The sequence below is a fragment of the Peromyscus leucopus genome, chromosome X (genome assembly GCF_004664715.2).
Source record: "Peromyscus leucopus breed LL Stock chromosome X, UCI_PerLeu_2.1, whole genome shotgun sequence".
Taxonomy (NCBI): Eukaryota; Metazoa; Chordata; class Mammalia; order Rodentia; family Cricetidae; genus Peromyscus; species Peromyscus leucopus.
The window spans coordinates 65180609-65203153 of record NC_051083.1 but is presented as its reverse complement, the minus strand read 5'-3'; the positions used below and the strand labels follow the sequence as shown (position 1 = coordinate 65203153).

The 22545-nt window shown below is 45.8% G+C and overlaps 1 protein-coding gene and 1 pseudogene across 1 annotated transcript; both read right to left on the bottom strand.

Annotated features, from left to right (window-relative positions):
- Nucleotides 1-495: 495 nt before the first annotated feature.
- On the bottom strand, nucleotides 496-12118 carry Fgf16 (fibroblast growth factor 16). The gene is made up of 3 exons (XM_028886403.2): nucleotides 10910-12118; nucleotides 2851-2954; nucleotides 496-1479 (listed from the first exon to the last, which is right to left on the bottom strand). The coding sequence occupies exons 1-3, from the start codon at nucleotides 11181-11183 to the stop codon at nucleotides 1234-1236; spliced, it is 624 nt and encodes a 207-aa protein (XP_028742236.1). The 5' UTR covers nucleotides 11184-12118; the 3' UTR covers nucleotides 496-1233.
- Nucleotides 11738-22545, bottom strand: part of LOC114704868 — a 54476-nt pseudogene continuing 43668 nt past the window's right edge.

The window sequence follows — 22545 nt, the reverse complement described above, 5'->3', positions numbered from 1 at the left end:
CCAGAGTCCTCCAGGAGAAGCCCTGGCCAGAGATGCTGGGGGTGGTCACAGCCAGGAGGATAATATCTTCTTAAAGGGAAGCTGATTGGCTCAAAAACTCCTCTCCTTGCTGAGTACTATTTTAAATTGCTTTACCTTCACATCTGAGGTAAAGGTCCACCAATTACATCTTTGCCATTGGGGCTCAGGGCCCTCATTAAGTCCTAAAGAGGGTTCCTCTATGCCCAATCCTAAATGTTTACAAATGGGAGCTTCATTAAGAGCTGTTGGTTGAGGCCTTCCTTCTTAAAGTTCCAATAAGTCATAGGACCAGAAAAGTGGGCTAGGTCTTGAAGAAAGTCCTTAGATAATTCTGCCACACTGGATGATGGAGTCACCCAGCCCAAGCTGCATGAGCCTGCCATCAGGAATTCTAATGACCTAGAGAGAATAAATCTGGCCAGCCTTTCATTCTACTGAATGCACAAATCAATAGAATTAGACACTGGTTTATAATATAAAGACAATTTTATTGCCAATAAAAGCCTTTAATAACTCATTTTTTCCTGTTTCAGTAGGACCTTATTCTTTCTGATGAAAATCCAGTCATAGCATCTCTCATTAAAAATAAAATTATTTTGAAATAAATAAATATATAAAATAAATAGCATATACATTTCATAAATAGTTTGTCCTTACGCACAGTATCCATGCTTACATTTTAATATCATTTCCTTACTACCTACCCCATCCCTCCCACTTCGGTGGCAAGAAAACTGCATGTCAGGACGAATGAGAGCTGCAGAGCCAGGGCAGGACGGCTTGCAGCAGGGCTGGAGCCCCGAGGGATGGCCAAAGGACACTGTCCCAAAGCTCTGTAGGTAGCATCTGTGGCAGATTCCTTGGTCTTTCATTTGCACCCCATCTCAAAGTATCTGGGTAGATTGTGAGGCAAGACAGCCTTGGCCCTCAGTGGGGGCCCCTGTTCTTTGCCCTGCCACCTCATGGGAAAGAACACGAGTAAAGCGAAAAGTATATACAAGACTCCCTCTGGCCCGCCCCTCCTCCCATGTCCCTCCCCAAAATAACCCAACCTTGATATACATACACTTCGAACAAGGGGACAGCTGGGTCAAGTTGAACAGTAAGTGCTTCTCTGTTATCTAATTGATAGGAAGGAAGGATTGAAAAGCTACGAGTATAGTGTTTGCAGAGCCAACCATGGCCACAGAGTACATGGGTCACAGAGGTCCATTACCTATAGCGGAAGAGGTCTCTGGACATGGAGGGCAACTTAGAAGGATCTACTGGCCTGGGTAAAAAGTGAGTGAATTTCTGGTGTCGTTTAGTCCTGTATCCCTCCCGGGGTGAGCCGTCTTTATTCAGGGCCACGTAATACTGTCTTTCCGAGTCCGAGTGTTTGTACAAGGTGGAGGCATAGGTGTTGTACCAGTTTTCTTCAAATTGTTCCCGGAAAACACATTCACGTGTGAGTTTCTTCTGTGAGGGTGAGAAAATAAAGCAGAGCCCATTATATGACTATTCTTCCCATCCCAGTTTGCTGGTGGAAAAACCCTGAAATAGCAACAGCACATCGAGATTAGAAAATTTCAGTCCTGTCTCCCTGTGTGACCAAGGGAATCTTTCTTCCAAGCAGCACAAAACCCTCCTGATTGTATCTTCTTCAGCCTCCTTCACGAGCCACACAAAATGTTTTGAGTGGGATCTTTCCTGAAGGGAAGGGATTTAGAGGAGCTGGCCTTGGCTGGCTTTTTAAACCCCAGAATTTCTGTCATGGCCTTCCAATGCCCCTCTGGCACCCACCGAGCTCACTTCCTTCTTAGGGCTAATAATGTTGAATGCATTGAGATTACAGTCACCCACATCAACTGGCAGGCAAAGGCCATGGGTCTATATAAAGCTGCATGGGAGGTGAGTTGTGATCTCCCCTAATGAGCAGCCTGTCAGTTGGAAAGCTCAGAAAAAATCTCCTTGAAAAGCTCCTCCAATCTGGCTACTTGAAGCTGGCAGCTCCTGGGTTTCCTGCTTCTGGTCCTTTTCATACATGATCGGGCCACCATACTGTTCGCTGGGGGGCCCGATACCAAGTGCTGGGGACAGGCCTATCTTCTAGGTGTCAGAGAAAAATGTGTTCTGATTTCCTGGGGGTGCAGCCAGCCAGAAAGCATGCTATGTGACTCAAAGGTCCGAGCCAGGATACTGGGATCCCCTGAAAGGGTTAAGGTCAGCAAAGTCACTTACCATGTCCCAGTGCTGGGCTAGCTTCCAGAACATAGAAAATGTATTGCAGCCAGCCCATTCCTAGCTAGGAGTTGGGACTGTCACCAGTCCCTAAGACCTTCATTCTTCATTTGTTGGTGTTATTTGGCCTTTGGGGTTCAGCTGAAGCAATCTGGAAATCGAGGGTGGGGGGTGGGCTGTGTTGCTAACTTCAGAATTCTTATTGGAAGGCTGGCTCTTTCACTGTGTGTTCTTTTGTGCCTGCTCATCAGCTCCTGCTCTGGGTACTCATTAAAACTAAGATGTGCTCTTTAGAAGTGTTAATGCCGCAAAGCCTGAGCGGCTACTGACAAACCAGCATGGCTTCCTGTTATCACGGCACTAGCAGGCCCTCTGATGAAAAAGGTAAAAGCACAAGGATATCACAGAAATCCTTGTTTGGATGGAGGGCTGAACGAGCGAAGGCATTATGGAGCATAGCCCTGAGCAGCCGGGAAGAAGAAGATGCCGCCAATCCTTTACAGTCATAAAAGGGCTTTCAAGTGCTAGATAAACAATTTTATCCTTTGCCTTAGGCTGTCCAAACACTGGTGGTAATAGCCTCTGATAAATAGAAAAGCTGAAACTTACCGATCCATAGAGCTCTCCTCGCTCATTCATTCCTAGGTACAGGCCAGAGTCCACTCCTCGGATGCTGATCAGCCCCACAGCCAAGCTGATAAATTCCAGAATTCCTGGGACAAAAAGTACACCACCATTCTGTTACCAACATGGAGCTTGGAGAAAGCTGGTTAGGTAACAAGAACTACAGGCAGACCTGGGTATCCATGGAGGATCATCTGATGAACCCGTGAACCCGTCCTTCTCAGCAAGAAATGAAAACCCCAGAGAAAGTACTCAATCTCTCCAAGCCCCAGTTTTCCCATGTGTAAAATGGGAAAACAATCCTATCCTCCACTTAACCCTGTGATTTTCTTTATTTTGTGGTGCTGGACTTGGAACTTAGGGCATGCTAGGAAAGAGCTCTATCACTAGGTTATACCCCCAGGCCTCTTAGGTAGGCTAGCGTGAAGAAACCATGGGAAGGCTTTCTAACAAATACTCCATAGTCACAGCATCAGTGTAGTGGAATACCACACTTTCAAGAAATGGCCAAGCAGTGTTCCCAGTGCCAAGCCACCCTGCTCCTCCCTGGCACCCACCTGCGTTCCCTCGCTGCCCTCTAAGCTGAGTGTACTTTTTGCCCTCTCAGCTCTCAAGTCCTTGAAAACTGTCAACTGCATGTAGTTGACTAACGAATGCCACACAGGCCAGGCACTAAGTTTGTGCACCCTGTTTATGGCAGGAGGGAAGAGCTGGCCTAAAAGCATTCGCAGCTTGGTCAGCCCCAAACTGACCAGCCTGTCAATCTCCTGCCCTCTCTCGAGAATTTAAAGTTGAGCCACGGCTGAGTTGGCAGGTAGTAGTGGACTCCAAACTGATTTGAGATGTTGCAACTTTAAGGGGAAAGGGAAGAAATTAGAAATGTCCTTTTCACTGACAAGGTTAGAGGTGAAGATTTGAAAATGTTTTCATTTATCCCATGAGAAAAAAAATCAATTATGAAGAGGCTAACAGGACACAGAAACTAAATGAACAACTAGATTCTTCTCCCTCCTCTTCCTCCTCTTCTTCTTTTTGTTTGGTTTGGTTTTTTGAGACAAAGTTTCTCTGTGTAACAGCCCTGGCTGTCTTAGAACTCACTCGGTAGATCAGGCTGACCTTGAACTCACAGAGATCTGCCTGCCTCTGCCTCCCAAGTGCTGGGATTAAAGGCATGGGCCACCACTGCCCTACTGGATTCTTTGATATTCCTCCCTCTAACACACTGTCAGCAGAGACCACACACTGGACTCAACCGTCTGAAAGCGTACACTGAGCTCACACGCCTAGCTGTCTTTTCATGGCAAAGCACAATTATTAAAGGTAATATTTTAAATAGTCTACATAGGAGGGAGAACTCATCTCACAAAGATAAGAAAGTTGAGGCTGTCGAGATCGCTGGGAGTGTAGTAAAAGTGTTTACTGCCATGTCCAAAGAGTTGAGTTCGTTCCCTGGCATCCACATGATAGAAGGAGAGAACTGACTCCTGCAAGTTGTCCTCTGACCTTGACTGTGTGCTATGGCACATGCATCTCTCTCTCTCTCTCTCTCTCTCTCTCTCTCTGTCTGTCTCTCTGTCTCTGTCTGTCTGTCTCTCCTCCGTCTCTGTCTCTCTGTCTCTCTCTCTCTCTGTCTCCCTTTCTCTCTCTCTCTGTCTCTGTCTCTGTCTCTGTCTCTCTCTCTCTCTCTCTCTCTCACACACACACACACACACACACCATAGGTAAATAAATACATAAATGTAATAAAGCTTGTTTTTTATTTTTAATGAGAGAGAAAGTAGCTGGCAATGTAGCCCAGGCTAACCTTCTGCCTCTGTCTCCCAAGTGCTAAAGTGAAAACTTAGAAGCACTGCATTCTGCAGTCAGATTGAAAAACCCAGTGGGGAGCTTTCTGTGAAGTTCTAGTGGCTAGCCTGGCAATGTAGGGAGTCAGTCAGTCATGGGAGCTTTGCGGGTATGTGTTTGTATGGCTCATTCTGATCTCTTAGAAGGATCTACAGTTCTGCCGCCAGTCTATGGGACCCTGGAGGGTTGGTCTTCTGCTTTCCATATTCAAATCCTCCTAGTCTTACCCTTATTCTGATTGTCAGTAGCTTTTAAACAGTTGTTTATTATTGTTGCTGCTGTGTGTGCTGTGTTTGACACGCAGATGTGGAGATCAGAGGACAGTTTTGGGGAACCACTTCTCTCTGTCATGGGTTCCAGGGACTGACTGACCTCTAGTCCTCAGACATGCGCAGCAAGTCTTGGACTTCTGAATCATGTGTCTCATCAGGCTCCTGACTCTTAATAGCTCTCAGTGCACAGTGCAGATGGTTTCGGGAAGAGAATGCCATGTGCCGAAAGGAAGGAAGGAAGGAAGGAAGGAAGGAAGGAAGGAAGGAAGGAAGGAAGGAAGGAAGGAAGGAAGGGCAGACGTGATGATGTGACCAACCAACCATCGACTTAGTGAACACAAATTTTCAATTGCTCTGAAAGAGGCTCTGCCTTATTAAACATTTTAATAAACAACTCATCAGAGGACACAGGAGCACGGCTTCCCTTCGCCCCAGAGGCCACACAGGTGAGAGGGATGAGATACTCAAGAGCCAAAGAGGTTTCAAAAGGTTGGAAAACTGGCTGGCTTCAACAGAATACGCATAACTATAGGCAAAGAAACTATTGTACCTTGGTCCCCAAAATGAGCTTCACAAAAAGTTTGTGTTTGGGGTTTTGCTGAAGGAGGGTGAGCATCACATGCACACAGCTAACTTCACCCCTTAGTTCCTGGCCCCTTACCATAGTTGCACTGTTTGAGGGCTTTCCCATCATCTAGCTCCCTCTTTACATCTCTGTATCCTACCTCCATCCACCCTCCACTTCAGAACTGAACTCCGGGCCTTGCCCATGCCAGGTAAGTCATCTATCACTATCTACCTAGCCCTGTGGATTTTCTTGAGAGTGTACATACTTTTGTATTTTTGTGCACTTACAATTTTTTTTTCTTTTTCTTTTTTTGGTTTTTTCGAGACAGGGTTTCTCTATGTAGCTTTGCGCCTTTCCTGGAACTCACTTGGTAGCCCAGGCTGGCCTCGAACTCACAGAGATCCGCCTGGCTCTGCCTCCCAAGTGCTGGGATTAAAGGCGTGCGCCACCACCGCCCGGCCCAATTTTTTTTTTCTGTTTTGGTGTTGAAGAGTGAACCCAGGACCCAAGCATGTTGCATGTATTTTAATTATATATAAGTCTGTCTGTCTCTATAGAGACAGACATGATCCAGTATGGCCCAGCGAAACTTAAATAGCAATGGCTTCTGGGATTCCATTGAGCAGTTAGCTCATTATGACGGTGATTAGCAGGATTATTGAAAAGCTAATGTAGAGGTGACAAGTGGCTCAGCAGGTAAGGGCACCTGCTTCCAAACCTGCCCACTTGAATTCAGTTCCAGGACCCCACCGTGGTAGAAGGAGAGAACTTCCTCACACAGGCAGGCGGGTGGCTGTGGCTGTGGGTGGCAGACATGCCTGGCCCACCCCCTCACTCCTTCTCTCTGTCTCTCTCTCTCCCTCTCCCTGTCTCTCTGTCTCTGTCTCTGTCTCTGTCTCTCTCTCTCTCTCTCTCACACACACACACACACACACACACACACACACACACACACACGCACGCACGCACGCACGCACACTAATTTTTAAAGTTAAGGTAGGACTGGCAAGGTGGCTCAGCGGATAAAAGCAATGGCTGCCTAGCCTCCAACCTGAGCTTGACCCCTGGGACTCATGACAGAAGGAAAGAACTGACTCCTGAAAGTCGTCCCCTGACCTCCACATACGCACTGCTGCTTCTCCTTCCTCCCCAACGCACACAAGGAAAAATACAATTTCAAAGAGCTAATGTAAAACAGGTCAGATAAAAATGAAATACTATCTGGGTGTGGAGGCATACATTTGTACTGCTAATACATGTGGGTCTGAGGCAGGAAGATAGGCCAGCCTGTGCTGGAAAACACAAAACCAAAACAAAAGAACAAACGAACACCAGGTAAATTGACATATGCCCATAATCTCAGGGATTAGGAGGCTGAAAGGTGAGGGTTCCAAGTTTGAGGCCAGCCTGGGCTACATAGTGAAACACTGTCTTAAATCATTTAAATTTGTTTTTGTTTTTGAGACATGGTCTCACCTAGTTCAGGCTGGCCTGGAAATTGAACACTCTATGCAGCTAAGGATGACCTTGAACTCCTGATCCTCTTACTCCATCTCCTAGGCATTGGGATTACAGATTGTGCACCTTGATGCTCTTTTAAAAATTGAAAATATATTAAAACCTAGTGTAAGATAGAAAACAAAAGTGGGGGCAGGCTGTATTCAGAAAGATCTAGTTACTAACTTTAGAGAAGAGACTGCTCTACCACTCTGCTCACGTCCCAGGATCATGCTGGGGGGCTGTGTCTGTCTGTGTCTCGAGAGGGCTTTGGAAAAACAGAAGCATGCTCAAAGTAGAGTGGCCTATCTGGCAAGGAGATCGTAAGCCATTCTTTGATTCTGTTCTGGGTGCTAAACTCTGAGGGACACCAATTCTTGCTACTAAAGATCTTTGCTTTGCTAAGGCAGGTTACCTCTGAGCCTCCAATCACAGCAGTTGCCCCTTTCTCTAAGTATCCTATGTCTCAGACGACTCTGAGCTCATTAAGTAGCAGAGGGCAGCCTGTGATCTCACTTCCAGAGTCCTGGTGTGAGAACAAATCATGAAACTCAAGAGGTGTGGCCATTTGAGTCACCACAGTTTTTTCTCCAACTCTCTGTGAACCCTGATGCCAAAGGACAGATCATACAGGATGTCGCTTGGGTTGTGTCCAGTAACAGGGGTCTCCAACAGCTGGAATCATCCCTGCCCAGCTGTCTTTGGGCATCATTTGCTTTTGCCAACTTTCCTATTAGTTGGATTCAGACTGTGGGAACCCAGTGGCACATGATGATGGAACAGATATTTCTAAACCTTCTCCTGAATCCCAGCCAGCATGAAAGGGGAGAGAAAACAAGCCATTTTCATATTTTCCCAGCTACAGCTGGACAGGGGTGTTAACAGCAAAGTGTTGAGGCAAAGTATTAAGTAGACAAAGTTTGTCATCAGTTCTTACCCCTTCGAGGCCCAAGGACCTCCATCTCCTCTGCCTCATCTTGACCTGCCCACCTTATGCTCTGGCATTTTTCTTGACAGTTTCCAGACTCTTCTCCTCTTACACCTCTCTCCCCAGGGCCTCAATCAAAACGGATCTGTCCTGGGCCCCACTGTTTCAGGACCTAGCTAGATGACTGGCTAATGTGTCATTTAATCTGGTTCCCTCCGCCATCCTGTCAGACCCATCGGGGCCAAGACAGTGCTGCCCTGGCCCTTTGCCAACTACCAACCAGCTCGCTCAAAACCCAAAGCAGCTGCAGCAGCTTGCTCCGTCCCACCTGGCAGTGGCCTCTCCTCCAGTCTGGCTCCCAAGCCCTGCTCTGTCAGTCCACAGGTGCCCCTCAGGAATGTCAGGCTCCCTGTGAACCTCATGTAAATGCCACCAGCCAGGCGGGGACTGAAACACTCCTGGCTACCGACTGCAGATGGAGAGCAGGGAGCATGTGCGGTGCCAACAGGTTATTATTTGGAGTCGGGGCTGCACTTGGGCTCAGCCTGACTTGTTTAGAACACATGGATTCCAGGGTAATCCTTGGGGGCCCTGCTCTCCAATTACAACAAATAGCTATTTACTTTACATGGTCTTCGGAGACTCCCTCCTCCCCCCAAGCAGAAATCTATAATATTTTATATCTTAAGTCTGGCCTACTTTACCCTGCTGGAATGTTGACTGCTAAAGCACTTATGGAATGTTAAAGTTTCAATTTATTGAATACTCTGGCTGATTAACTCAAATGTGGAGGGCGGAGAGTGTGAGCAAACTCAAACACCACCTCGTCCTGTGCCAAAAGCTAAACTGAATAAGAGTGTGTTTGAAAGTTGGCAGGGGAGGCTACGAAGAGACAGCTTTGACCAGTTATCATTTCCTTTACAGGAAATACACGGAACTGCCAAGAGATCAGGGAAGGAGGAAAGGTGATGTGGAGGTGGTCTCAGGAAGCTTGTTTTTTTTTTTCGAAAAGGCCAACCCCAAACTGAAGCCGCCAGTTAAGCAGCAGTGCAAACATCCCTTTCTCGGCCAGCTTTACTTCCTTTGGTTTCTCCTTAAACTTAACACCCTTAGCAGGTCTTCGAGATGAAAAGAAATCAAGATGTGTCTTTAGGGAGGCAATTAAAGACCACTTATCCCAAGAGCCTATTACTAATTTATGTTGACCTTGTGGATTACTGCGCTCAGCTCAGGCACACAGTCAGACCAACACTTAGAGCAGCTGGGAGCAGTGGCTCCATTTCACCGATCTCCCCCCGCCCCCCCCCCACATTTCACCATCATTTCATGACTTTGCTTTTATACATATAAATACCTACACATAGATGCGCTTCTTTTTTTCTATATGAACCAGTCCAATATCTTGAGGCCATTTCTGAGAGCCTCTGAGTTCGGGGTGGGAGTCCCACTCCTTACGAAGAAGAACAAAAGGGGACTGCACAATCTCAAACGATGGAAGGGAAAGAAGCCAAGTGAACACTCCCTCTCCTCCCACCCCACCTCATCACCCTTTTGAGGACCTGCTGCAAGTTTATACAGACACCTGCACCCTCCATTACCCCTCCCAACCTACTGTACTCCAGCTCTGTTTGAGTGCATTTTTCCAAGATGACATAGACCTCATTAGGGTTCCTGCCTGCTCCCAGCAAGGAAGACCAACCCTGGTCCTAGTAGTTTGCTAGGCTTGGCCTTAAGCTGGCCCTTGTCTTCCCCTCCCCGCCCCCGTCTCCATTTTCTTTTCTTTTCTTCTCTTTCTCTTTTTTCTTCTTTTTAAAAAACTGAGTACTCCAGATGCAGCTCTAGAAAAGCATGTAGAATGGGAAGATGGGAAGGATGGGGGAAATGAAGCATGTCTTGCTTGAGGGTAGGCGGAGAAAATGCCCTTCTTGCATTACAAGGACTTTGGGAGGAAGCAGAGGACATTGAGAGATGGGGGAGGAGAAAGGGTAACTGTCACAGCACCTGTTTGATGGCTTAATAGACGATAGGAAATTGAAAATAAAAATGGCAAATTATTGAGGAGGGAATACATTTGCTTAAAAACCTAAAGATTTCTGTCGCAGATCGAGGTTTATATTAATCGTGTAATTAGTTCTGTATGTAGGCAGGCAGCTGGGTGCTCTGACAATCTGTATAGTTCAGGGCAGGCAGAGGCAATCCTGCCTGGAGATTAGACATTCCCTGTCCTGGGCCCAAGGGACACCTGTTTCTGGGGCTGACAGTGGGCTCAGGACACTTTCCTCACGTGGGCAAGGAGTTCGTTCTGAGCAAAAGATGCCCAAGACTTGTGTCCTTATGCGATGGGTACGCGAGTTTTTCCTAGATTTTCAGGTACCCGGCTCATGCCGTGCTGCCTGCATTGGCTCCTACCCTGGGCAGAGCCACTCCGAGGATGGCTAGTACCATGGCTGCGGGGTCCCTGCCATATAAAAGTGATCCGGGTGTGGGCCACCGGCCACCACGCCCATGGCCCGTGAAGGCTCCTGCTCTGAGCGAACAGCTGCTAGGGGCCTGCCACCCTCGAGGCTCTGCCAGCCTCATCCCCTTGCCTCCTAGGCGAGGACTCCCGCTCCTCTCCCAGCTCCACCTGCTTCCATCCGAGGCTGGACATTGGGCTCTCACGAGGAGCCCCTAGGTCCCGGAGGAGGGAGGGTGGAGCGGGTGGAAGAGGCCGCACCGCAAGGCGCCTCCGCCCCCTCCGGGGAGCGTCGCGGGGCGCGGGGGGCCCCCCGGGTCGCCGAGAGCCTTAGGGCCCTGCCACCGCGTCCCGCCCCGACGGGCCCGGACGGCACCCGACCCGGGGAGACTCAGTGGGCCCCTGCGCTACAGCACCGCGCCGTCGGCTCCCCAGTACGCGGTCCACCCGCCTCCCTCTCCTCCCGGCCGCGTCCTCACCGAAGCGGCTGTGGTCGTGGCGGGTGCCGTGCACCGTGCCGTTGGGGAAGATCTCCAGGTGGAAGCCTGTGCGGCAGTAGAGCTGACGGCGCCGCAGGATACCCTTCAGGTGGGCGAAGTCTGTGGGCGAGCCGCGCTGCAGCTTCCCCTCGATCTGGCCCAGGCGCTCGTTCAGGAAACCCGGGGAGTCAGCTAAGGGCACGTTCCCCAGAGACGAGGAGAAGCCGTGCAGGTCCCAGTCCAAGGAGGCAAAAACGCCCCCCACCTCCGCCATGGCGGGGCTGGCGGCGGCGCGGGTCGAGCCGGGGCCGCGGGGCGCGAACTGCCTCTCCCCGCGGCGGGCGCAGGCTGGTCGGCGGCGCTCGCTCGCTCGCTCGTCGCTGCTAGGCTCCGTGCTCTGCCCAGCTGCAGCACACGTCTGTTCGCGTCCAAGGAACTTCTTAGCGGCGGGGAGCGTGGGGCAGCGCGCTCCTGACCTTGCTCTCAGTTAAAGTGCGGCTTCCCCTCCGCATCCATCTCTCCTGGCCTCTCATAGCTGGCTTCGTGGAGCTATCAGATGCAAACGGCACTTTATATACGTACCCACTCCCCTTCCATTGACATATTGGATATTTAAATACAAGCCACACCTCACTGGCATCCCCTCAGAGATTGGTGTGTGGGTTCTTTCCTTTTTTCCCCCCTTCTCGTATCCATTTGGCTCTTTTTGGGAGAGGGGGGTGGAGGGGGGAGCGAGCGAGCTTCACTCCCTCTTTTATTATGAAAAAAAAAAATGGCAGGAAAAAGCTACACATTGCAGTGAGGCATAACTGCTTTTGGCAGGTTTTCTTAAACTGCTGATGAAATAACGGAGCCCAGTACGTGGAGGCCATCGGCGCCCACGGCCACGCAGGCCGGTTCCGTAGGGGTCTGCCAGTTGGTCTGCTGCAAGGGCCATCCCCACCTCCCATGCATCCTCTGGTTGCTCCCCTCGGGGAAAGTGCCTGAGACCGGGGCTCGGGGAGGGCGTCCTCGAGCCGCTGAGCCCTTCTTCTCTGGCCCATAAGAGGCTGCGGAAGGGGTGTCTGGCCCGGGACAGGGGCGCTCCGGTTCCTTTGTTCCGCTGTTCCCTAGTCCCACTCCCCACCTGTAGGTCCACAGGGGCTGAGGAAGCAAAAAAGATCCTGAAGCCGAATGCAGTTGCAACAGTAAGGACTGAGAGGTGGTTAAGGTCCCTGCTGACACCAAAGCCGGGAGGGGGTGGGGGGGAAGGCTTTAGGGGTTTGGGGAGGAGCGGGAAACCCCAGAGGGGAAAGAAGACTTTTAAAAAAGAGATGCTGTGGTTTAGGCATAGAAGGGGGGGGGGGTGAGAAATAGAAAGCGATCTTTTTGAAAAATGATCTCCATGGCTTTCTGGGCACACTTTTACAAGGCTCAAGAGAGCAAGCTTGATGAGAGGCCATTGGAAGCCTGGTGGGGGCTTCCCCCCACCTCTTTTCTTGTTGGAAACAGGTGTTTCCTCGCTCTGTCCTGTGCCCTGTTCCAAAATACTCTATCAGGAAGAGCGGCAGTCGGGGTGGGAACTGGCGGTAGCCAGGACGACAGGCTGGGTGGAGAGGACCTGGCGAGCAGGTGCCTGTTTGCCGCGAGCCCCTGCTCCTCTGCCCCTCACCTGAACCCCACGGTCCCTCTGGGGCTCTAGCGCTCGGCCTCCTTCTTGCCTATTAAATGGCGTAGTTGCTTGCAGTTTTCACACGCAGCAGGCGCTGGCCGCCTTCCCAGGTTCCGGTAGTGACTGAACCCCCAATCCTACCCTTCCGCGCCTTTGCTGCGCCTCCTGCTGGAGACCCCGCTGAGCTGCAAGTTCAAATTCAGGGTTACCATAAAATGAGTAAACAAGATTCCCCACAACTCAGGGCAATTCAAGGCCCTACTCTTAAGCTCCCATGTGCGCCCTGTGCTACCTTCCTGTAGCAATTCTTAGTTTGGAAGAACATCGCGGCTTGGCCCTGCTGTGCCTCTTTAGCTCAGAGGGAACCTCCAGGGCCAAGCACAATGCCTGAGACATGTAGGCACTCAAAAGTAATATTATGCTCTCAGTAACAGAGAACACAGATGCAAGTTATCAACCAGATGTAGTGGACCCACAAATGCAAAAGGTGGAGTCCAGAGGCTGGAGAGATGGCTCGTGCTGAAGAGTGAGTATTTCCCTTCTAGGGGACTCAAGTTTTGTTCCTGTCACCCACATTGGCTCACATATGCCTACAACTCCAGCACCAGAGGATTTGATGCCCTCTTCTGGTGTCCACAGGCACCCACACACATGTGCATAGGCACATACATGTACATGTAATTTTTAAAAATAAAAAAAAAACGTTAAAAGGGTGCAGTCTGCATTAGAATACATTTAAAAGAAACTACAGGCTATCTTGGATTACTTTAAAAGTATCCCAAGTAAGAGCTTGGTGTGGTGTAATTCCAGCCCTTGTAGCATTTAGAGTGAGGCCAGCCTGAAATGCATAGCAAGAACCTGTCTTAAATGAAAGAATGAACAAACAAATTATCCAAAGTGTTGAACACAGTAACTTACACTTGCAATCTCAACACTTTGGAGGTGGAGGCAAGAGGATCATGAGTTCAAGGCTAGCCTGGACTTCTTGAGACCCCGTCCCAACAACGAAATAAAGGTTTTTGATGTGTAGATTCATGAAGAAGAGAGAGAGAGAGAGAGAGAGAGAGAGAGAGAGAGAGAGAGAGAGAGAGAGAGAGAGAGAGAGAACTGATCTAGTGATCTAGGTAGGGGGTCCTGGACCCATTCTGAGCTAAGGTGATTTTTTTAATGAATGGGCCCTGAGGCAAAGATAGGAAGAATTTTTTGCAGTCAGAAGGATCACTTCCAAAAAGGAGAAAAATAGTAACAAAAGAAAATGGAACAATTCTGTTAAAAACTAATTCTTGAAGATTTTAGTAAGTGTCAAATGAAAAGTAGATGAAACAACTTCAATAAGCACACACTATAAAGGATGTAGATGTTTATAATGAAATAAGTCACATTTTTTACATATTTTTCTTTTATTGGACATAGATTCTTTTCTTATACAGCATATCCTAATTATAGTTTCCCCTCCCTGTACTCTTCCCAGTTCCCCCTCCCCTCTCCTCCTCTCTGGATCCACTCCCTTTCTGTCTCTCATTAGAATAGAGCAGGCTTCTAAGAGATAGCAACCAAATATGACAAAATAAACTATAAAAACATAAGGCAAAAACTATCACATGGCAACCCAGCAAGAGGAAAAGAGTCCCAAGAGCAGGCACAAGAATCAGAGACCCACTTGTTCTCACAATCAGGAGTCCCATAAAAATACTAAGCTAACAGCTATAACATATATGCAAAGGACCTGGTGCAGACCCATGTAGGCCCTGTGATTGCTGCTTCAGTCTCTGTGAGCTCATATGCACCTTGCTTAGTTGACTCAGAGGGCCTGGTTCTCCTAGTGTCTTCCATCCCTTTTGGCTCTTAAACTCTTTCTGCCTCCTCTTCCAAGGGATTCCCTGAGCTCTGAGGGGAGGGATTTGACGGAGACCTCTAATTTAGACTCTCTGTGTATGTCTGGCTGTGGGTCTCTGCATCCATTCCCATCTGCTGCCGGGAGGAAGCCAATCTGATGATGACTGGACATATACTCGTATAGCAGAATATCGTTAGGACTTGTTTTATTGATTTTTTTTTCTAGACCAGTAGTGTTGGTTTTACCCTAGGTCTCTGGGATATCTAGACTCTGGTTCATGGAGAGAGCCTTAAGGTCAAATCAGACATTGGTTCGCTACTCCCACAAGTTCTGTGCCACCACTGCCCTAGCATATTATTCAGAAAGGACAGATTTCTGGTCAAAGGTTTTGTGGCTGGGTTGGTGCCCACATTTCTCTTTCAGTATCTTGAAGAGTACCTTCCTGTACCAAAGAGACTAGGATGTAGGGGTGAGGGCTCCATGTAGGCACCAGCTAGACTTCTCCATGTTTAATGAGTTGTTTGTGTGTTGTCCTCAGCAATGGGACCCTGGTGTCAGTTTTTGGAGAGCTAAGTTCTGTCTTAGCAACAGCTGTAGCCACAATTTTCTCCGGTCCTACCCAGCCCCACCATCCTGTATTCCTTGGATCAAGCCTGCCCCATGGTTCCCTCAGCCGCTTATAAAATAATCATTCAGAGGCTTAATATTAATTACCAATTGCATGGACTATCGGCAGGCTTCTTGCTAGCTAGCTCTTATAACTTAACCCATTTCTATTAATCTATAAGTTGCCACGTGGCCATGGCATTACCAGTCTGCTGGCATCTTGCTGCTCCTTCTGTGGTGGCTGACATGTCTCTTCTCTCCTTTCTTCTCTCCATATATCTGCTTAGATTTCCTGCCTGCATCTAAGCTGACTTGCCATAGGCCAATGCAGCGTTATTTATCAACCAATCACATATTCACATATTCACAACATACAGAAAGACATCCTATAGCAAACAGTCAGGGTTGTTTGGGGATTTCGACGGGACCCCCTTGGTCAACAACTCAATTGAATGCAACCTAGCCCTGCCACAGGAAGCCCCGCCTGGCTATGAGAGATGGCTAGTTGAGACTCTGTATCCCCCATTATTAGGAGTCCTCATAAGGATCACCCTCATAGATTCCAGGAAGTTTCCACTGCACTATATTTCAACACCACCCCTAAAAGTCCACACAGTTCCAGCCATCTCTCCCTGCACTCTATCCCTCCTCCCCATCTTCCCACCACCTGATCCCCCATTCCTGTCCTGGCCCCATCCCCAGTTCACTAGTAAAAGCTATTCTATTTCCCCTTCCAGGAAGATCTCTGAGCACTCCCTAGACCCTCCTCTTTACCTAACCTCTCTGGGTCTACGGATTGTAGCTTGGTTATCATTTACTTAATGGCTAATATCCTCTTATAAGTGAATAAGTACTATATTTATCTTTCTGTGTCTGGGTTACCTCACTCAGGATGATTTTTTTTTCTAGTTCCATCAATTTGCCTACAAATTTCATGATGTCATTTTTTTAAATAGCTGAGTAATACTCCACTGTGTAAATGTACCACATTTTCTTTATCCATTCTTCTGTTGAGGGACAGCTAGGTTGTTTCTAGTTTCTGGCCATTATGAATATAGCTGCTATGAACACAGTTGAGCAAGTTTCTTTGTGGTAGGATAGAGAGTCCTTTGAGTATATGCCCAAGAGTGGTATAGCTGGATCATGATGTAGATCAATTCCCGATTTTCTGAGGAACCACCATATTGATTTCCATAGTGGTTGTACAAGTTTGCACTCCCATCAGAAATGGAGGAGTGTTCCCCTTGCTCCACATCTTCATCAGCGTGAACTGTCACTTGTGTAATTAATCATAGCCATTCTGCCAGGTGTAAGCTGGAATCTCAAAGTAGTTTTGATTTGCATTTCCCTGATATTGGAGGATATTGAGCATTTCTTATGTGTTTCTCAGCCATCTGAGAGTCCTCTATTGAGAATTCTCTGTTTAGATCTGTTCCCCATTTAACAATTTTTAAAAATAATTTATTATTTTTATTTTATGTACATTGATTTTCTGGAATTACAGACAGTTGTGAACTGCCATGTGGGTGCTTGGAATTGAACCCAGGTCCTCTGGAAGAGCAGCCAGTACTCTTAACCACTGAGCCATGCCCCATTTTTAAATTGGATATTTATTTATTTATTTATTTATTTATTTATTTATTTTTTAAATTACACTAATGATACTAATCACATTCGTGGCATTCATAGATTACATTCGCAGTATTCATTCAATTATATATATATTTAATTTTAAATGTTGAATGTCATTTCTTGAAGGGGGTAGGAGGTCTTAATTACAGGCTTACAGCACAATGGGAGGACCCCGGAGGGCAGAAGTTCGCTACTGATGTTTTACAATCTTGCATCTAAGCTGTTAATGCCCTTATTTTATATATATATATATAAATCCAGTTTCCTGAGTTCTTTATATAGTTTGGATATTAGCCGTCTATCAGATGTGGAGTTGTTAAAAATCTTTTCCCATTATGTAGGTTGCAGCTTTGTCTGATTGACAGTGTCCTTTGTCTTACAAAAGCTTTTCAGTTTTGTGAGGTCCCAAATATTAATTGTTGATCTTAGTGCCTGCAATATTGGTGTTCTGTTCAGGAAATTGTCTCCTGTGCCAATGCATTCCTACTTCTCTTCTATTAGGTTCAGTGTAACTGGTTTTATGTTGAAGTCTTTGATCCACTTGGACTTGAGTTTTGTGCAGGGTAGATCTATTTGTATTCTTCTACGTGTAGCAATCCAGTTTGACCAGCACCATTTGTTGGAGATGCTTGCTTTTTTCCAGTATGTATTTCTGGCTTCTTTATCAGAAATCAGGTGTCTATTTGTGTGTGGATTTATATCTGGATCTTCAATTCAATTGTGTTGATCAATGTGTCTGTTTTTATGCCAAAGTCTTGCAGTTTTTATTACTATAGTCCTGAAGTATAACTTGAAATTGGGAAGGTTGAGACCTCTAGCAGTCATTTTATTTTTCAGGATTGTTTTAGCTATCCTGCAATTTTTGCTTTTCCATATGAAGTTGAGAATTTTCCTTTCAAGATCTGTAAGGAGTATTGTTGGAATTTTGATGGGGATTGATAGAATGGCCATTTTTACTATGTTGATCCTACCTATCCAAGAGCATGGGAGATCTTTCTATCTTCTGATATCTTCTTCAATTTCTTTCTTTAAAGACTTGATGTTCTTGTCATACAGGTCATTCACTTGCTTGGTTAGAATTACCCCAAGATTGCTGTTGATATCGCTCTATATAAATAAAACATTGATGGCCAGTGACCAGACAGGAAGTATAGGTGGGACAAGGAGAGAGGAGAATTGGGGAAACAGGAAGAAGGAGGAAGAGACACTGCAGCCACCACCAGGACAGGCAGCATGTAAAGACGCTGGTAAGCCACCAGCAACGTGGCAAGGTATAGATTTATAGAAATGGATTAATTTAAGATATAAGAACATTTAGCAAGAAGCCTGCCACGGCCATACAGTTTATAAGTGATATAAGCGTCTGAGTGATTATTTTATACGTGGATTGTGGGACTGCGGGACTTGGTGGAACCTGGAGAGAAGCCCTCCAGCAACACAAGATATTTTATATTATTTGTGGCTATTGTGAGGGGTGTTGTTTCCCTGATTTCTTTCTCAACCCATTTGTCATTTGCATGTAGAGGACTACTGATTTTTTTGAGTTAATCTTATATCCAGCCACTTTACTGAAAATGTTTATCAGCTGTAGGAGTTCCTGGTGGTATTTTTGGGGTTTCTTATGTATATTATCATATCATCTGCAAATAAAGATACTTTGACTTCTTCCTTTTCAATTTGTATCCCCTTGATTTCCTTCTGTTGTCTTACTGCTCTGGCTTCAAGTACTGTATTGGGTAGATATGGAAAGAGTAGATAACCTTGCCTTGTTCCTGATTTTAGCAGAGTTGTTTTGAGTTTCTCTCCACTTAATTTGATGTTGGCTATAGGCTTGCTGTAAATTGCTTTTATTATGTTGACACATGCCCCTTGTATCCCTAATCTTTCCAGGATTTTTATCATGAAGGACTCTTGGATTTTGTCAAAGGCCTTTTCTGCATGTAGTGAAATGATTTTTTTTTTCAGGTTGTTTATATGGTGGAATACATTGACAGATTTTCATTTGTTGAACCATTATATGTTGCATCTCTGGGATGAAGTCAACTTGATCATGATGGATGATCATTTTGATGTGTTATTGGATTTGGTTTGCAAGTATTTTATTGAGTAGTTTTCCACCAACGTTCATGGGGTGTCTTAGTTAGAGCTGATGCAGAGGCTATGGAGGGGTGATGTTTACTGGTTTGCTTCCCTTGGCTTGTTCAGCCTGCTTTCTTACAGAACCCAGGACCACCAGTCCAGCGATGGCACCACCCACCATGGGTTGGTCCCTCCCACATTGATCACTAAATGAGAAAATGCCTTATAGCTGGATCTCAAGGAGGCATTTCCTCAGCTGAGGCTCCTTTCTCTGATGACTCTAGCTTGTGTCAAGTTGACACACAAAACCAGCCAGTACATGGGAGAACTTGGTCTGTGATTCTCTTTCTTTGTTGAGTTTTTATGTGGTTTGGGTACCAGGGTAACTGTGGCCTCTGAAAATGAATTAGGCAATGGTTTTTCTGTTTCTATTTTGTGGAATAATTTGAGAAGTATCAGCATGAACTCTTCTATGAAAGTCTGATAGAATTCTGTGCTAAAAACACCTGGCCTCAAGCTTTTATTGTTTGGGAGACTTTTAATGACTGCTTCTATTTCACTAGGGGTTAAAGGTCTGTTTACATTGCCTATCTGATCTTGATTTAACTTTGGTAAGTGGTATCTATTGAGAAAATTACCTATTTCTTTCAGATTTTCCAATTTGATGGAGTACAGGTTTTTAAAGTATGTGCTTATGATTCTCTGGATTTCCTCTCTGTCTGTTATATCTCCCTTTAAGTTTCTGATTTTATTAATTTGGATATTCTCTCTCTGCCTCTTAGTTTCAATAAGGATTTGTCTATCTTGGTGATTTTCTCAAGAACCGACTCTTTGTTTCATTAATTGTTTGTTCTTTGTTTCTATTTTATTGATTTCAGCCCTCAGTTTCATTATTTCTTGCTGTTTACTCCTCTTGAGTGTAATTACTTCCTTTTGTTCTAGAATTTTCAGGTGTGCTGTTAAGTTGCTAGTATGAGATATCTCTAAATTTTTTAGGTAGGCACTTAGTGCTATGAACTTCATTGTGTCCCATAAATTTGGGTATGTTGTACATTCATTTTCATGGAATTCTAGGAAGTTTTAAATTTCTTTCTTTCTTGACCCATTTTTTTTTTCATTCAGTAGAGAGTTTTTCAGTTCCATAAATTTTTGAGCTTTCTGTTGTTTCTGTTGTTGATGATGTCCAGCTTTAATCTGTGGTGGTCTGACAGGTTGCAAGGAGTTATTTCAATTTTCTTATATATGTTGAGATTTGCTTTATATACCAAGTACATGGTCAAATTTAGAGAGGGTTCCATGAGGTGCTGCAAAGAAGGCATATTCTTTTGTGTTTGGGTGAAATGTTCTGTAGATATCTGTTAGGGCCATTTGGTTTATAATGTCTGTTAGCTCTATTATTTCTCTGTTTAGTTTTTTGTCTGGATGAACTTTCCATTGGTGAGAGTGAGGTACGGGAGTCTCCTATTATCAAGGTGTGAGGTCAGTATGTGATTTAAGCTGTAGTAGTGTTTGTTTCTTTTACAAAAGTGGGTGTCCTTGTGTTTTGGGCATAGATGTTAAAAATTGAAATGTCATCTCGGTGGATTTTTCCTTTGATGAGTATGAAGTGTCCTTCCCCATCTCTTTTGATTAATTGTGGTTTGAAGTCTATTTGATTAGACATTAGAATAGTTAGACCAGCTTGCTTTTGGGGCCTTCTTTGCTTGGAATATCTTTTTCCAACACTTTATTCTGAGGTAATGCCTATCCTTGATGTTGAAGTGTGTGTTTTGGATGCAGCAGAAAGTTGGATCCTGTTTTTGAATCCATTTTGTTAGCCTGTGTCTTTTTATTGGGGAATTGAGACCATTGATATTGAGAAGTATCAATGACCAATGATTGTTGATTCCTGTTATTTTGTTGTTGGTGGTGGTGTGTGTATGAGTGTGTGAGTGTGTGTGTGGGCATGCACACACTTCCCTTCTTTTGGTTTTGCTGGTGTGAGATTATTTATTTTCTGTGTTTTCATGGGTGTAGTTAACCTCCTTATGTTGAAATTTTCCTTCTAGTACTTTCTATAGGGCTGGATTTGTAGATAGATGTTGTTTAAATTTGACTTTATCATGGAATATCTTAGTTTCTCCATTTATGGAGATTGAAAGTTTTGCCGAGTATAGTAGTCTGGGCTGGTATTTGTGGTCTCTTAGGGTCTGTAGCATGTCTGTCCAGGCCCTTCTGTCTTTTAGAGTCTCCATTCAGAAGAAGTCAGGTGTGATTCTGATAGCTCTGCCTTTATATTTTACTTATTTTTCCCCCTTGCAGCTTTTACTATTCTTTATTTGTTCTGTATGTTTAGTGCTTTGATTATTATGCATCAAGGGGACTTTCTTTTCTGGTCCGATCTATTTGATGTTCTATAAGATTCTTGTACCTTTATAGGCATGTCCTTCTTTAGGTTAGGAAAATTTTCTTTTATGATTTTGTTGAAAACATTTTTCTGGGCCATTGAGCTGGGATTATTCTCCTCCCTCTATTCCTATTATTCTTAGGTTTGGTCTTTTCATAATGTCCCAGATTTCTCAGATGTTTTGTGCCAGGAGTGTTTTAGATTTGACATTTTCTGTGACTGTTGTATCTATTTCTTCTACCACATCTCAATGTCTGAGATGCTCTCTTTCATCTCTCCTATTCTGTTGGTGAAGCTTGCCTCTGCAGTTCCTGTTCAAATTCCTAAAATTTTCATTTCCAGAATCCCCTCATTTTGGATTTTATTTATTGCTTCTTTTTCCAGTTTCAGGTCTTGAACAGTTTTATTCATTACCTTATACTGTTTGTGGGGTGTTTTTTTTATTTCTTTAAATAAATAAATAAGATTCATTTCCTCTTTAAGGACCTCTATCATCTTCATAAAGTTGGTTTTAAGGTCATTTTCTCGTGTTTCAGCTGTGTTGGAAAATTCAGGGCTTGTGTAGTAGGATGATGACTGGGCTCACTCCAGTGGAGACACATTGCCCTGGCTGTTGTTGATTGTGTTCTTATGCTGACATCTAGGCATCTGGGTGTAGGATGAATATAGGTCTAGGTGTTGATTTCTGGCTTTGTCTTCATTGGGTGGGTGTTTTGTTCCTCGGTTTCTGTTTCCTCTCTGGATTTTCAGAGAGAGAGAGAGTGATGGTTGCGTGTTGCCTGTTTTACTGGCCTGTTCAGCAGGTGTGTTCACAGGGAATACCTGCTGGTGTTGGAGGCTGGGATAACGGGATGAGTTGGGGGAAAGAAGGTTGGAGGACAAAGTCTTTGTGATCTGTTGGGGATGGGGTCAGAGAGGAAGGAGAGATCATAGTGGCTTTCCTGTTACAGAGCGGGGCATGAGACTGGAGAGGTGTGGGTCTGCTCTCAGCCTACTTATTGCTCTGGGAAGAGCTGCACTTGGGTTAGCAGGGGGCACCTGGTGGAGTTGGGGTCTGGAACAAATCAAGAGTGGGGGAGGGAGGTTAGGAAGGGACGATCTGTGGGATCCATGGGAGATGTGGGCATGTATGAGGGAAGGCTGCCATGGATGTTCTCGGGAGAAGACTGAGGAAATGGGTCTGGTAGAACAGAGAGAGAGAGGGAGGGAGGAGAGAGAGAGAGAGAGAGAGAGAGAGAGAGAGAGAGAGAGAGAGAGAGAGAGAGAGAGAGGTCTGCGGGCAGCCTACTTGGTTTTCTGGCAGGAGTGGCCCATGGTTTAGCAGCAGGTGCCCGCTAGGGTTGGGGGCTGGGATGCAGGGATGAGTATGGGGAGTGAGGTTAGGAGGGGATGGTCTGTGGGATCTACAGGAGATACGGGCAGGAGAGGAGAGAAGGCCGTAGCTG